At 46.4% G+C, this 15,289-nt stretch overlaps 1 protein-coding gene across 1 annotated transcript; it reads left to right on the forward strand.

Moving 5' to 3' along the window:
* Positions 1-38: 38 nt before the first annotated feature.
* ppp1r12c (protein phosphatase 1, regulatory subunit 12C) lies at positions 39-14,830 on the forward strand. Its single transcript, XM_076035650.1, has 20 exons — positions 39-405; positions 1,032-1,206; positions 2,229-2,359; positions 2,704-2,822; positions 3,740-3,899; positions 4,887-5,031; positions 5,217-5,291; positions 5,397-5,476; positions 5,646-5,746; positions 5,890-5,957; positions 6,137-6,267; positions 7,010-7,097; positions 8,934-9,054; positions 10,764-10,885; positions 11,483-11,538; positions 11,736-11,775; positions 12,592-12,696; positions 12,810-12,860; positions 13,136-13,186; positions 13,702-14,830. Exons 1-20 carry the CDS (start codon positions 197-199, stop codon positions 13,786-13,788), a joined length of 2,115 nt encoding a protein of 704 aa, XP_075891765.1. The 5' UTR covers positions 39-196; the 3' UTR covers positions 13,789-14,830.
* The last annotated feature ends 459 nt before the right edge of the window (positions 14,831-15,289 follow it).

A 15,289-nucleotide genomic window follows, 5' to 3' on the forward strand; every position in this document is an offset into this window, starting at 1 on the left:
CGAGCGGCGCCCGCGACCGCGCGCTCTCGAACACCCGCGCGGGCACGAGCCGAGAGGTGCTTTCACGCGCTCAGCCATCCATATAGGCGCCTGCGAGAAGAACCAGGAAGTGCAAGCGTACACACACATGGAGGGTGTGTCTTCCTTCGCCACGGAATGTTTTATTTTTAAGAACGCGTCCCTGCGCGGATAAATCATGGGGGACTCGGCGAGGATCAAGCGGCGGGAGCAGCTCAAGCGATGGGACGGTTCGTGCACCGACAGAGCGTCGGCCGTGGCCAGGCGGAGGTGGCGGAGCGACGTCGAGAACGGACCGGGGGACCCCGAGGCCGAGCTCGGCGAGCCGATAAAGGAGCACTCGGGGTCGGGGGGCAGAGAAGAAACAGGACCCGTCCTCAAAAAACGGTAGGGAGACGGGAGGCTTCTGTCGCGCATTATTCCCCCCCCCCCCCCTCCTCTTGCCAATGTTGCCTTGTAGGCTAACAAGGCAGCAGCTAGCTGAAGCTCAAACTCCTGAAGATGCTAAAGGAGGAATGTGTGCGTGGGTTTGGGCAGGGGGCGCTAGGAGGTATTGAGGCATTGAAATATGTCACACTATCCCTCCACCCCACCCCTCCTGAATGTATATACGTATTTTTAAGCCAAACTCATCATAGTAATTGTTCTTAGAAGACTCACAGTAGACGGCTAATTCAGCTCCCGGCGGACCTGGGGGAGGCCCACACACACTCACACTCACACATCAACATTAGCATTGGCTAGTTATGGCTCTTTGTTGTTGTTTTTTTGTTGTTGTTTTTTACATTACAGTACTACAGTATTTCATACACAGCACCCTCATTGCCATGCGGTGAACTACATATTTTGTTTGCTATTGATTGCTATGCGCAGTGCTTTAGAGCCTGTCATGACACGGTGCAGGCAAACCTTGAACGTGAGTGAGTTTACCTTTCGTTTCCTTTGCTCCGTCCTGTGCTCTTGGTCCACCAACTGGGATTGCTCACCCGTCCTTGTTGTCCACGGCTGTGTAGGAAGAGAGTGAGGTTTGACCGGGCTGCAGAGTTCCTGGCTACCTGTGCCAGTGAGGACACCGAGGAAGCCTCGCTGATGTTGCAGGAGGCCAAGGAGACCAAGAGGAGAAATGGAGAAGATGTGGGCGAGATCATCAACTGTTCCAACGCGGATGGAATCACAGCTCTCCACCAGGTGAGCCCACTTCTCTCCCCCTGAGATCAACCCAAATTATATTACAGCTTACGGTCACAGGACTCCCTCCGCATGTTGGTTCCTAGAGCCAACACAGAACTTGGCAACAACAACAACAAAAAAGCCTTCAGATATGCTGCTCCTTGGTCATGGAATGACCTACAGAAGGATCTCAGGCTACCTGAACTGATCACTTTGGGGGCTTTCAGTCTATTTTAAAGGGCAGTGAAACTAGTTCTATTGGGAATTGGACTTGTTTTTATATTTTTTTTACTTCTGAAATGTTTTCAATTATTTTTGACTTGTCGCGTATCCTTGTGTTAATGTTGTAAGTAATTTGTGTTCCTAACGATGGTGTGTGACTGCTGCTGTTTTGTTTTTGTCGTTGTAGGTATTGCTGTAACTGGTTTTGCTGCCAGGTCGCTCTTGTAAAAGAGATTTTAATCTCAATGAGTCTTTTTTACCTGGTTAAATGAAGGATATTGATTGATTGATATTTTCATGCAGAGACTGTTTTGGAATTAGAGTACATCTGTTTAAGTGTTGCTAGCTGGCCGTCTGTCAGTCCTATCGTTGAGTTGACAATGTTTTACGGGGAGGCTTTAATACTTTAATAGAGGTGTTGGTTGACACAAAACATCAATGATTCTGGAAGTGAAGCTTTATCAAAGCGTGGTGTACAGTATCTTGACAGCGCTAACCCGTCCAGGACTAGACAAGGTGGAAAAAGTCAATACTCTAATGATGTAATAGTCAACTACTTCATGATGGCAGCAACATCCTCTTCAAAGCACCTTTAGTTAATTACGGAGACATAGTCACACAGAGCCGTCAGGTGCTTATTGACTCAGTCAGCCCTCGTGTCCGCCTTGTAAGGAGGTTGTTTGTACAAGTGCCTCAGTGCAGCCAGCTTGTTGACATCCTTGTTGTTTTTTTGTTTGCTTCGGCGTCTTCAAACATCCCAGAGCAAAGTGACGTCGCGTGGCAGCGCCCCAACTCCTCTTCTTCTTTTCTCCCCACAGGCCTGCATAGATGGCAGCATGGATATGGTGTCCTTCCTTTTGGATCAGAGCGCCAGCGTCAACCAACCCGACAGCGAGGGATGGACGCCGCTGCACGTCGCCGCCTCCTGTGGCCATCCGGAGATTGTAGAGTGCGTCGCTCAGGCGTCTCCGCAGTTGACACATTTTTTCCCCCTCATTTTGTGGACACCAGAATGCAAAAATGCGGTGCCAGAGTATTTGTGCAAGAACAATGCTTAGCATTGTTTGTCTGTTTGTCTGCAGTCCAACTAGATAGCTAAAGCGTGCGTCGGCCTGCCTGGCCTATTTGTTATTACAGGTTTGTTGTTGGTCTCATTTTGAAGATTGAGTCCCTCAACAACTCGAAAGTGATTTTTGTTTTTTATTTTATCCCCCCCCCCCCCACCCCACCCTTACTTTTGGCCCCCTATCGCAGACACTTACCATACTGACTGCATCATGTCTGTTTTGTCAGTTTCCTGCTTCAGCAAGGTGCGTCACTCTCTGCTGTGAACTGTGATGGGGATGTTCCTTTGGACATTGCTCTGGACGAGGCAACAGAGTCCCTTCTTCAGCAATACACTGTAAAACTGGGTGAGTGTTTCTCTTCCACCCGACTTAACACCCCTCATCAGAATGTGACTTTTATTATTGATTTCCTTTTTACAATCGGCTTCACACTTCACTTCACACGTTGGTCTAATGGCTGGTTGATGATGCTCCTTCTTCCCAACTCAACAACTTTGTGTCCACTTGTGGTTCTCGGGTTAAACCTCCAGTTCCACATTTACGCTTTCTTCCTCCAGTGATCGTCAGGGACTTTAGCCTCTTACACAATGGAGGGCTTTGCTCCATCTTTAGAGAGTGTGTGTGTGTGTGTGTGTGTGTGTGTGTGTGTGTGTGTGTGTGTGTGTGTGTGTGTGTGTGTGTGTGTGTGTGTGTGTGTGTGTGTGTGTGTGTGTGTGTGTGTGTGTGTGTGTGTGTGTGTGTGTGTGTGTGTGTGTGTGTGTGTGTGTGTGTGTGTCCGGATGGACGTGTTAGTGTATGAGAGCAGCTACTGAAGCGATTCAAACCAGCGAAGAAGAATAGAACTGGTGACTAAGCCCTGGAGAGCAGCGAAATGAAGCTGCTGGAAAGAGAGTATTCGTGGAGACGGTGAGGTCAGAGAGCTCTTCCTGTGAGCTCAGGATGACGGTAACCTGCACTTAAAGTAGACGCTGTTGTCGTCATTCATCTGAAGATCTTGAATCTGATTTGCTGTGAGTAATGGCACGTTGGCGCGACAGTCTTCTCAGCTTGTTCGGTGTAGAAGTTAAAATGGAACCAGAGGAGTCTGATCAGACGGCCTGGCGAGATGAAAATACGGTTTTCATCAGGCACCATCTGATTAAATTCCATTGTCAAGACATAGACGAGCCCGTTTGACTCTTCTTCTTCAAAGCTACTTTGAGATGGAATGCACGTGAATTGCATCATTTTAAAAATGTTAAATGGAGTTTGTTTTCTTCCAGGTGTGGACCTGGAAGGCGCCAAGCGGCTGGAGGAAGACCAGATCATGACGGACGCCCGGGCCTGGCTCAAAGACGGACTCCCGGCTGATGTGCGACACCCCAGGACGGGAGCCACCCCGCTCCACGTCTCCGCTGCCAAAGGTTACCTAGAGGCCATCAAGTAAGCACAAAGTTTGCCACCGTCAACCCGTTTTTTACGCTTTCAGTCATGCGTTTTATCACCTCGATGTAAGTCGGTGGTCTGCCTAACTCGGGTCGGCAACCTTTACCACCCAAAGAGCCATTTGGACCCATTTCCCCCAGAAAAGAATACACTGGGAGCCACAAAACCCTTTTTGACATTTAAAATGAAATAACACAGCATATGCTATGTATAAACCAATATCCAGAACCAGTATAAACTTCACCATCAAAAGTGCCATCTTGCCCTGTTTGCCATCAAATAACATTCACCTGGAGCCAGGGGGCATCATTCTGCCTCTTTAAGAGGGTGACGGAGACCTGAGCCTGTGGGGATTTTTGCCACTGTCTTTTTCTTGGTGTGCGTTCAGGGAGGAAGCCAACGCGCATGTTATTTGACAGCAAGTATTCCGCTGGCAATAAATCGTCCGGTGATTGTCGTTTGCACCAACGTCACAATATCGGACGATCGAGGTCGCAAAATGCAGCAGGGTTACCAGAGCGCAATTTGCGCTTCTGATTCATCGGGTGCTACATTTCTGGGCGTTTTTAGCGCAAAAAACCTTTGTGGATACGACGCAAAGATGGCGGAGATGGTAAGTAAGTAACTGGAAGCAGAAGTTCACACCGTCTCTTTGCGTGCGTTCTTTGCCGTCCTGGCATAAATACTTTCTAGCGTTTCCGAGTACATGCGGATATTTTTGTAGACGGCTTTGTGTAATCTCTCTTCTTTTTTTTTTTTTTTTCAAATGTTTTTCTTAACATGCTTGGTTTCAAAAAAATGTCCTCTCCTTGTAAACGATGTCATAAAATTTGATAAATGTTTTTCCATGTTATTAGGTTGTTGTTTGTTGTTTTTTTTTTATGTTTCGACTTTTTTTTTTCAACGCTAAAGGGAGCCACTGCAGCGGCGCCGCACAGCCGCGGGTTGCCGACCCCCTGTCCTAACTGCAGTTGTGCTCCTCAGGTTGCTGTCTCAGTGCGGCATGGACGTGTCGGCCGTGGACTTTGACGGCTGGACGCCTCTCCACGCCGCAGCGCACTGGGGTCAGGCGGACGCCTGTCGCATTCTGGCCGAGAAGCTGTGCAACATGGAGGCCCGCAGCAACGCGGTGAGGAGCGAGCGCTCGCAGTGGCCGGACCTCATGGCGCCACCAAACACACGCTGACTTACTTCCAAGAACTTCCGCCCTGGCGCTTGATTGCGTTGCCTGCGTTGCAGCCGCCAGTCATGATGCAAAGACATTTTCCCATCAGGCCTCTCGGTTGTCCTCACTAAATACTTTGTGTTGCGCAGGGTCAGTCACCGTTTGACGTAGCTGATGAAAGCGTGGAGGATCTTCTGGAGGAGTTGAAACAGAAACAGACCAACGTGAGAACCTCAGCACCGTCCCTCTGTGTCACCTTTTCTGTTCAATGGGAGGTAGTGGACAGATGTCAGATTTATATGTGTCTCTGTCTCCTCTCACTGATGCAGTGGCGTAATGAGCAGTCCATATTGGACAGACAAAGCCAACAAGGCACTACAGCTACAAACGCACAAGGCAAACGTCGCAGGTTGGTGTCACTCTGAATTCACTTCCCTTTGTCCATTTCAAAATGTCCAAATCTTTCAATCCCAATGCGCACATAAAAATGGATTAAAAAAAAAAAAAAACGCTGAGGTGACTATTTGAATTCTCCAAGCTACGTTCCCGGCAATTTAGTGGCGTGTCGTGTGTTCCAGGAGCTCCGTGTGCCGGATGAGCAGCAAAGACAAGATGAACGTGCAGGACCAGTCGAAGGAGCGCGGCATCGAGCTGAGTGAGGAGACGGAGGGCAGCCCTGGTAAACCATCGACGGCGTCCCCTCCCTGACCCACAGCACTGCCTCATCTCTACATGTGATGATAGATATATATATATATATATATATATACACACACCCCCCCCCCCCCCCCCTCCATCTCTCTCTCTGTGTTTCTCTCTCAGAGAGCTGTGCCGCGTCTAGCCCCGACGCAGACAGCGGAACCACACCCACAGTCAGCTCTGCAGACAAGGTACATTACACACAGTATAATCTGCCGCTACACCCGGTAATTTCCTCTTTACAGACGACCAGAGGATCAGAACGCTGGCGCGCTGTTACGTCTCTTTAAGTGTTTTAACGCGGCGGAACCGCTCTCTCCGTTCCTTTTTTTTGTTTTGTTTTTTTGTTTTTTGGTCCTTCTTCTTCCAGACTCCGGAGGAAGAGGACGACGAGGAGAAGGAGCAGGACAAGGCTAACCGCACCGCCAGAGTCCAGCCCACCCCTCAGACCAGGGACGCCCTCGCCGAGAGCCCCAACACTCCAAACGCAGACAGGCGCAAGTACGAAACAAAGCAACAAAAATAATGGGTTTATATAATATATACAGTCAGGTCCATAAGTATTGGGAAATTCACACAATTCTCATCTTCTTGGCTCTAAACCCCACCACGATGGAATTGATATTAAACGAACAAGAGGTGCTTCAACTGCAGACTTTCAGATGTAATTTGAGGGTATTTGGACCATGAGCAGGTGAGCGCTGTAGGAATTACAGCAGTTTGTATCCGTGCCTCCCACTTTTTAAGGGACCAAAAGTAATGGGACAAATTAGCAATCATAAATCAAACTTTCACTTTTTCGTACTTGGTTGCAAATCCTTTGCAGTCAATTACAGCCTGAAGTGTGGAAGGCAAAGACATCAGCAGACGCTGGGTTTCATCCCTGGTGATGCTCTGCCAGGCCTCCACTGCAACTGTCTTCACTTCCTGCTTGTTTACCCTTTTGGTTTTGTCTTCAGCAAGTGAAATGCATGCTCAGTCGGATTCAGGTCAGGTGATACACTTGGCTATTGCGTAACATTCCGCTTCTTTGCCTTAAAAACCTCTTTGGTTGCTTTCTCAGTATGCGCGGGGTCATTGTCCAGAATTCATCCCTCTGCAAAAGATGAGAATTGTGTCGACGTCCCAATACTTATGGACCTGACTGTAATTATAACCCTGGATCCGGAAGTGTGTTATTGGGAGACGAGTTGCCACACAGTCGAGATGAAGAACTTGTTGTGTAACGTGTCGGTGTGTTTAGGTTCCAGGCTCCGGTCAGGGACGAGGAGTCCGAGTCTCAGAGGAAAGCTCGATCTCGGATGATGAGGCAGACGCGCCGCTCCACACAGGTACTTGACCAGGAAACACTCCTCTGCACCTGTCCTCGCTTTGTGTTGCTCCTCATACCAACCAACTGTTAGTCTCCTAAATATCTTAAATTTGTGAACAGGGAGACGGCAGGAAGAAACAGTCCAGCGTCAATCTTCTCTGTATGCCTGAAGAGACTGAATTCATTTGAGCTGCCGTTTAGTGCTGTTCAGCAGCAGCTGCTGCTAGTTCTGTTGTTGTAGGTGAAAATGTTCTGGCAACCTGGCCTCGGACGGTTTAGTCAACAAAGTTATACGCATATGCCTTTTAAATGAGCTGATAAAGGAACAAGGAAGTACTGAAAAATCCAGTGATTGGCCTTTAAGTTGCCCTGAATTTATCAACGATCAGATAACGCCTTGGATATCTGTCTTTCTTTGAAGGGACTCTGTCCAACTGTGAAACAAATGACATTTCCTCTTATCTGTCTCACGTGCGTGCACAAACACGTCTAATCCTGCTTGTTGAACGAGCCACCAAACAAACGCTGCCGGAGCGAACGTGTCCTGCTCAGCTCTGGGATCGCATGCAAGAAGACCAGACAGCTGCTCAACTGTCGCACGAGTGATTAGCATCGGATTTGAAGGAGCAGCTGAATTTCTCCGCTTCTAACTTGTGTGTTAGGCAGCGACTTCCTAGCACCGTCCAGGAAAGAAAGGAAGAGGGAAAAACTTTTAGTTTGCACCTGTAGCTGCGTTTCCATGACAGTTTTTCCCAAAATAAAAGCGTTAATTGTAAAATTTCGACAAAGTGCAATTGCGATTTGCAGGCGTTTCCATTGAATGGTGTGAAGGGGAAAAGCCGTCTTTCTCTTAAGATCTCGACCCGCGAGACCTCACTTTGAGGAGGATGGAGGTACAAAACACTTTGGGATAAATCTGCGTTTCAGTGTTGTTTGCTGTCAAGAATTGGTTGAGTTTTTCTCTTTGATTCTTTTTTTTTTTTGTAAAATCTTTTTTTTTTTTTTTTAAATCTCTCTTCTCTTTGATTACTTGGAGAAAAAAAAAATTCTGTCTCCTCCTCCGTCCAAACATAACGTGCCATTTTCTCTAGAAGTGAACTGGTCACGTGACCCCGAAAGTCACGTCCACTGATGTGTAAATGCAAAAAAAAAAGTGTTTCCATGACACTTTTGCGATATACCTCGATATCGATACGTCTGGAAAAGCACCTCACGAGAGCCTAAAAAGCTTTTAGCCATATTGGAGAGGTTTTGCACAACTCTAGGGGTAATGGAAACGCAGCTACTGTTGCCCGACTTGGTTAGAGTCGCACATCTTCTGCTCAGTCTGAAACCACAATGTTCCCCTTCAGCCAGTGAGCTAACATTAGTAGTGTGGTACTGTGGTTCACTTTGGTCGGATGTGTTGACCTATTCGTGTTCTCTGTAGGTTTCCCACAGTCTGGCTTGAAAGCGTTGTTAAGCTGCACTCTTTCGATAAGCGGCTGACCTTGTCTTCACCAGCACTTGCAGTCGTTGTTGAATAGGTTTTCAAAGTCATCGGCGCAGCGACTGTTGGGAGACAGTTGTCGTACTTGAGCTTCTTCCGTTCTCACACACACACACACACACACACACACACACACAGAGTTCACATCCCTTTCATGTGGGAACAGTCACAAGTTCAGAGTTGCTCATGAAATGCTGCCATGTAGTTATGAAAGATGAGAAGACCTGGCCGAACAGTTTGCACTGCGTGAGATCTGACTCAGTGGAATCATGCCAACCTTCACACCATACAAGAAGTTTGTTCTGTGGTTTTCAATGCTTTCTTTTTTTCTTCTTCTTCTTCTTCTTTTTTTTTTTTTGCCCGCAGGGTGTGACGCTCACTGACGTGAAAGAAGCGGAGAAGAATTTAAGCAAAGGTGCCGACCAGGCACCATCTCGCACCATCCAGCCCGTCAGCCCCATTGTCACAGTCACTCCTGCTGAAAGGGGTGAGTGAGTCGTCCAGGCGGCCCTGGAGAAAAGTCAGCCGGTCCGTTCTGCCACACGCAGAAGACCTCAGAAAACCAGCAAGCGGGACAATCAAACCTTTTAGACCAATCAGTACGACACGCCATCAGACTGATGACATTTTACACACACACACACACACACACACACATGGATATACATACACGTACATATACAGTACATATATGATTGTGTAATAAACATGTAATACATATGACACACATGACCAAACTACAGCATCTAAAGCCATGGCAACGCTGGGAAGGTTCAGTGTGCCGCTGTCTTCACCATCAGTCCCAGTCTCACACAGGGACCCTGCCTGCCTCACACAGGGACACTGCCTGCCTCACACAGGGACACTGCCTGCCTGCCTGCCTGCCTGGCTAATTGGCAACCCTGGTTGTCCGTAGGGGTGACGTGAGTGTGAATGTGTCTGTGCAGCCCTGTGATGAGCTGCTGGCCCTCAGCCGGGCTTGGCTCCAGCACCTCCGCCTCCCTGAGTGCGGGACACAAACACGCGTCTCATCAAACACGACTGCTCTGCTGGATTTAATGGCCAAAGGCGCAGTTTAACCCAACAGGACGAGCAGGTCATCCACTAATGTGGCAGTCATTTGTGCACCGTTGACTAAACGCGCAGTCACAAGCCGCCCAGATAATAAAAATAAACCAAAACAATAATGACAACAGGCACTCAGGGTGGAGCTCTCTTCAGAGTGAGGCGCAGACAGGAAGTGAGCTTTTCTCACGCGGCTTCTAAGCGTGCTGTGTGGCCTGAGTGTGGAGTGCTCGCTGTGGTTTACTGGGCAGGGTCCTCGCTAGCTCGCTCGCTGTGCCAGGCAACTTGCACACTCCACCCTCCCACTGTTCACCTTGGGCGAAGTTCAGCATGTCGTGTGGTTTCATTTCCGCCCAATAAACTTCATCTGCATCTGCTGCTAATGGCAGATAGATAGATGGATAGATAGAGACTTTATTGACGTGTCCAGCGCCAGGGCGGACAGACTGCGCTCGGGCTTGAGTCTCGTTCGTGCTCCTTTTCAGATTGTCACCGTGTTATCTCATAACTTTAGCCCAGGCACGGGCCAACATAAGGCCCAGGGACCATATGCGGCCCGTTAAGTGGTCTAGTCCGGCCCGCCGAACTTGAAGAAATTATATTAATAGTAAGTACGTGATAAAAATAGCCACGGTTCATCGATTTTTATTTAGTTTTTTAAGGGCGATTTCAATTAAGAGCTAAATACTGTGGGGCTTCAAAGACACTTTGTTAGAAGACTCATTTTCATTTTGCATTAAATCACATGTTTTCTGCGTATCCCATGATATATTATTTTCCTCATATGAGGTGAGTCACCAAAACACTCCCTCCATCTGCTCCTGCTCAATTTTCAGAACCCACTGTGGCCCATCAGTTAGCACGTTTGCCCGCCGCTGCTGTAGCCTGATTCTATGCTCTTCAAACATTTAGAATTAAATGCTTCTCAAAAAGTGTCCAGCAGCGTAGAGAAGAAGACGTAGCAAAAAACAAATTATCGTACTTGCTGTTTGAGGTCAAGTCGCACCACAAACACGGTTCCCTCCTGGCGGCGGCCTCCAGATTATTGTCATTCGAGGATGGACTCCTTTTTTTTGTTGTTGTTGTTTGGTATAATTGTCAGTTTGTTACCATTTTCCTTGTGTCGCGCAGACACAGACCCGGTGAAGGCGGAGGAGCCGGAGGGAGAAAAGCGGCTGGGAGTGAAAGAGAAGAGGGAGAAAAAATGCAGGAAGGGGAGGCGCTCCACCGGCATCGTTCACCTGGGCGAAGAGGTAACGCATCGACACCAACACGGCAGAGAGCTCCCGGTGCATTGTCACCAAGACGCCGAGCACCACTTCCTGTCTGTCGCAACCTGCAAGGGATGATGGAGGCCAAGGGGCCACACTTCCTGTGTCTCAGCTGGCTGGAAAACACGATGCTGCCAGTTGGCTTTGATAGGAAGTGAACGTTAACGGTCCATGGCTTCTCATGAGGCAGAACGCACACACACACACACACACACACACACACACACACACACACACACACACACACACGCAGTCTGTAGCGACGATCGGGAGAGAGAATTTTCTGAAGAAGTCCAGCTTTGCTTTGTGAAGAGAAAAACCAGAAGAGAGAAATGATGGACCAGTCATACTCCAGCTTTGTTTGCGTTGAATACTTCAAGTCAACTTTCCCCTCATTCCAATCATAGGGCATTGTCGGGTCAGACAGTGAAAGACGGTTGTATGACTAAATGACTAAAAATTGATGAAGAGATGTTGTGAGAATCTTTCATATACGTTTCATTTTTTGTAGCCTTCACATTTTTTATTTGCTTTTTGGCGCTTTCGCTGATGACTGCTGTCTGACAACCTTTTCTCCAGAATGAGGATGATGACGCTCATCTTGATGACACAAACAGCAACAGCACGTCCAGCAAGTGAGTGTCCACTTCTGCATTACATTTAGACTGAGTCTGTTCCTTCCTGTGACAGTTTAGAGGTCGCTGCTGTCGTGTTTTCCTCACTATTGGTTTTCATTTTTATTTAATTTATTTATTCATACCTTGTTTAGTATTTGTTTTTTGTTTTTTTTGAAAGATTCTGTCAAACCTTAAAATGTCTCATGTCTCTGCAGTGAGAGTCAACTTGGAGACTCATCAGCTGACTTCAGAACTGTACGTGTGACCCTTGACACACACACACACCCACACACACACACACACATTCCAAAAAAACAAAAACGCAAGGGAGCTAAAAGTGAGCTCGAGCTGAGATCCAGAAAAACAAGGCAGGAATGACTGTTGACGAGAGCAAACAGCCTGAGTGCTGCTTCAAGCCTGCCGCTGTGGAAGGGTTTCCTCACACACAGTGGGAGCAACATATAAAACCTGGACATTGTAGCGGGCCAACATTGATATTGAGAAGAAGAAAAAAAATCATCTTCCAGACATAACAGTGAACCTTTTTATATGCGGCCAAACAAGTTTTGCTTCAACGCTGAATATGGAACAAGCAAAGCTTAACACTATACAATATATAGCTTGCAACTGCAAAATCAAATTTCAAATAAATTAAAACACATCAAAATAAATAAAATCATGTGCCTTCTCATTTAAATTTCAACAGTAACCATTTTCCACAGGCTAATAATAAATGTAAAGATTAAAAAATAATAAACCAATTAACTACCGGTAGTAATAATAATACCTTTCAATGAACGTGCAACCATTCAGGCACATGACTTGGAGTAGCAAGAAAAGTGCATGAAGAAAATGTTAATAATAGTCTGGTAAAGTAAATGGTCTAATTGCCAGAATACCAGCACAGCATTTTGGGATTTGTAGTATTTGTGGTACATGTGCTGTATAAAACTGGGGGCCCCGCTCTGCTCGCCATTTCGTATTGCCTCGCGGGCCAAATGCAGTGATACTGCGGGCCAAATTTGGCAGCCATGCTCTAAAGATTCTGAAGAATGTGCTTCTCCTCCTCAGCTCTACATCAACGTGCTGCAGGAGAACCTGACCCTGAAGGACAAGCTGCAGGAGATGGAGCTGCTCCTCAGCCAGAACAAAGTGGAGCTGGAGCGGCTGCGGCAGGTGCGTGGCAGCTGACTTTATGAGAAAACCGTGTGACTTTTTTTTTTTTGTATCGATCCTATCACAATTATATAATGAACCGCAAAATAAACAGAATTTTTCTTTTTTGGCAGAGTCAAGAGAGCGGTGCTGACAGGCCAGCGCAGTTGGAATTGGACAGATATGTGAGTGTGTCTCAGTCTTACAGAATATACATTTCCAAATACTACTAATCATAATAATAGTTCTATTTATTTTTAATACAGCCCAGAGTTAGATTGCAGTTCTAGGCAAACAAAAACCACAGCTTCTGCATTGCACTTGCGTTGTGTGAAGTGGCTGCATAACAGCCACTTCATACAAGTCGAGCAGAGCATGAAGCCAAGGTGCAAGGAATGACACGTGCAAGCTTGCACTCTGTGAATAGCCGTAGCTAACATCTTCATACTGTGGTTGGCAGGAGAAAATGGCTCTGCAGAGGAAAGCGCTGGAGCTGGAGGATGAGCTGAAGGTACCAACACTTATTTCAGTGTTATTTCAGATGTGCGTATACATTATTTTGACTGACTACGTGTAAAATAAAGCAAGCAGTCATTTCAAATGAATTGGGCAGCCGTTTTCAATTGACATCAGAGAAAACTTGGTTGACAGGCTGGTGTTGCCTGCCAGGGGTTTATTATTATAAGTAGATGGCAAAATTCTCGTTAAAAGACTTTCTCTAAGATGATCAACATGTCACAGGTATTGCTGGCAAAAATGTAAACATTCACTTTTGAGCAATAGCATTTGAGGTTCTGGATTGTTTGTTGCTGAATCTTTGTTCTGCTGTTTTTCGGAAAGCTGGCGGTTAAACAAGCAGATCTGTATATCTTTCCTTTATGATGTCACAAAGGGCACTCATATCCTATGATAAATATCATGTCAGAATAAAATGGATTTAGAGGCGAAGGAGTACTGTCAGTACAGCAATGAAAATGACGTCTAAACCTGTTGAAAACCCACACGTGTTTTGCAACACGTCCTCAGGTTCTGGGGGACCTCCGAGCAGACAACCAGAGGCTCAAAGACGAGAACGCTGCCCTCATCCGAGTCATCAGCAAACTCTCCAGATGAAACGTCAGAGGATCACCTGCACAAAGAGCAATTCAAAGTATTATGTTCTTCTCAAGCCCAAGTCAGAAAGCATAAACGGAGAAGGGAGCCCTGCACAGCACATTCAACAGTAACTGGAACTGTGCTTCGATTCCATGTTGCGTTTTGGCCTTTGTTTTGGCACATCTACTGTATAAGAGGCTAAACTGCCCCTCCTGTGGACTGATGGAACGATCCCGGTCACCATCTACTTTTATATTAATTCCATTTTTATTGTACTTTTAAACTGAGAATGCTCTAACATGCATTATCTGCATAATACTATTTTCAAAATCTGGTATTATAATTTCTAAAGCCATGCACCTTGTGCACTCACTGTAACGTTTTTTTCTCTTCTTAATGTCCGAAGAGGTGGTGACGGATAAAACGGTCAGGTGCAAGGGCTGGTTACTGTAAACAATGTGCCAAAAACCAGCCCCAGTTGGGCCTGTCCTCTGGAGCTCAACTGCACACGGTCAAGGTTCTCAGGACGAGCCTTGTCGACGCTTTCTGCCGGGGCTGACTACTGGACCAAAAACCCGCATGTTCATCTCCTCCTGCTCTGCTGAATGTATATTTAATGTGTATATTCATGTGTATATTCATTCAGGAGCCAACTTGTTGTGGCGCCGCCGTTAGAGTGTGGCTGTAGACCATGTTGTGAAAAGACAGGAGTGTTATGTGTGTCTGAGAGGAATTTTTTATTTTTTTGCTTCACCCAACTGTTACATATTTTTTGGAGGTTAAGGAGAACGCATGCTTAACGCATTGTATTCTAAGCCAGTTATAGTTTCACCTTGCTATCTGACCGGGCACCTCTCTGCAGGCAACCATTCTCTTACTAAGTATTCATCTCTTGGTGGACAGCTGTCATTACTCCAGATGAATCTTTAAATGTTTACTCCAGTTTTTAAAGTGAAAAATGACATGTCAAATATTATTTTGATGCAGTGCCTCTGTACACATTTCCAAGTGAATTTTTCTTCTTTGTTTTGTTAAGCATAAAAAACATTATGGGCATAAATTATGATGTTGTGTTTTACCTTGACTCAGGTTATTTCAGTGGAGACATTTTCCAGGGAATATACTGTTACGTGAATTATAAAAATAGATTTATATAATTCAAATCTCTTAATTTCTTGTCACTGCCATAGTTTGACTAAGTCTCGTCTTAAATTAGTGGTAATGGTAACGAGGAATTTTTCAAACAAAGCTTCATGTTGACTCTTTCAAAGCGAGGCCTCCTACTGGCTTATGTAAAACATGGTTTTCCTATTGGCTTAGCCTAACCCTTACCAATCCCTATCCCTATCCCTTACCCCAACACCGTTCCTTACCCTAACCTGAAACTTATTACCAACCCTTTCCCTGAAATTTTTCCCTGAAGTCTTCCTTGTCCTACGCCTATTATCAGCCTTTGGTATTTACCGAATAGTTCAACAGTGTCTTACCTCTATATGCAGCATTGAGTCTGTGATGTTGA

This window comes from Nelusetta ayraudi, unplaced genomic scaffold, assembly GCF_046127955.1.
Source record: "Nelusetta ayraudi isolate G7.1 ecotype Tasmania unplaced genomic scaffold, CSIRO-AGI_Nayr_v1 ptg000004l, whole genome shotgun sequence".
Classification (NCBI taxonomy): Eukaryota; Metazoa; Chordata; class Actinopteri; order Tetraodontiformes; family Monacanthidae; genus Nelusetta; species Nelusetta ayraudi.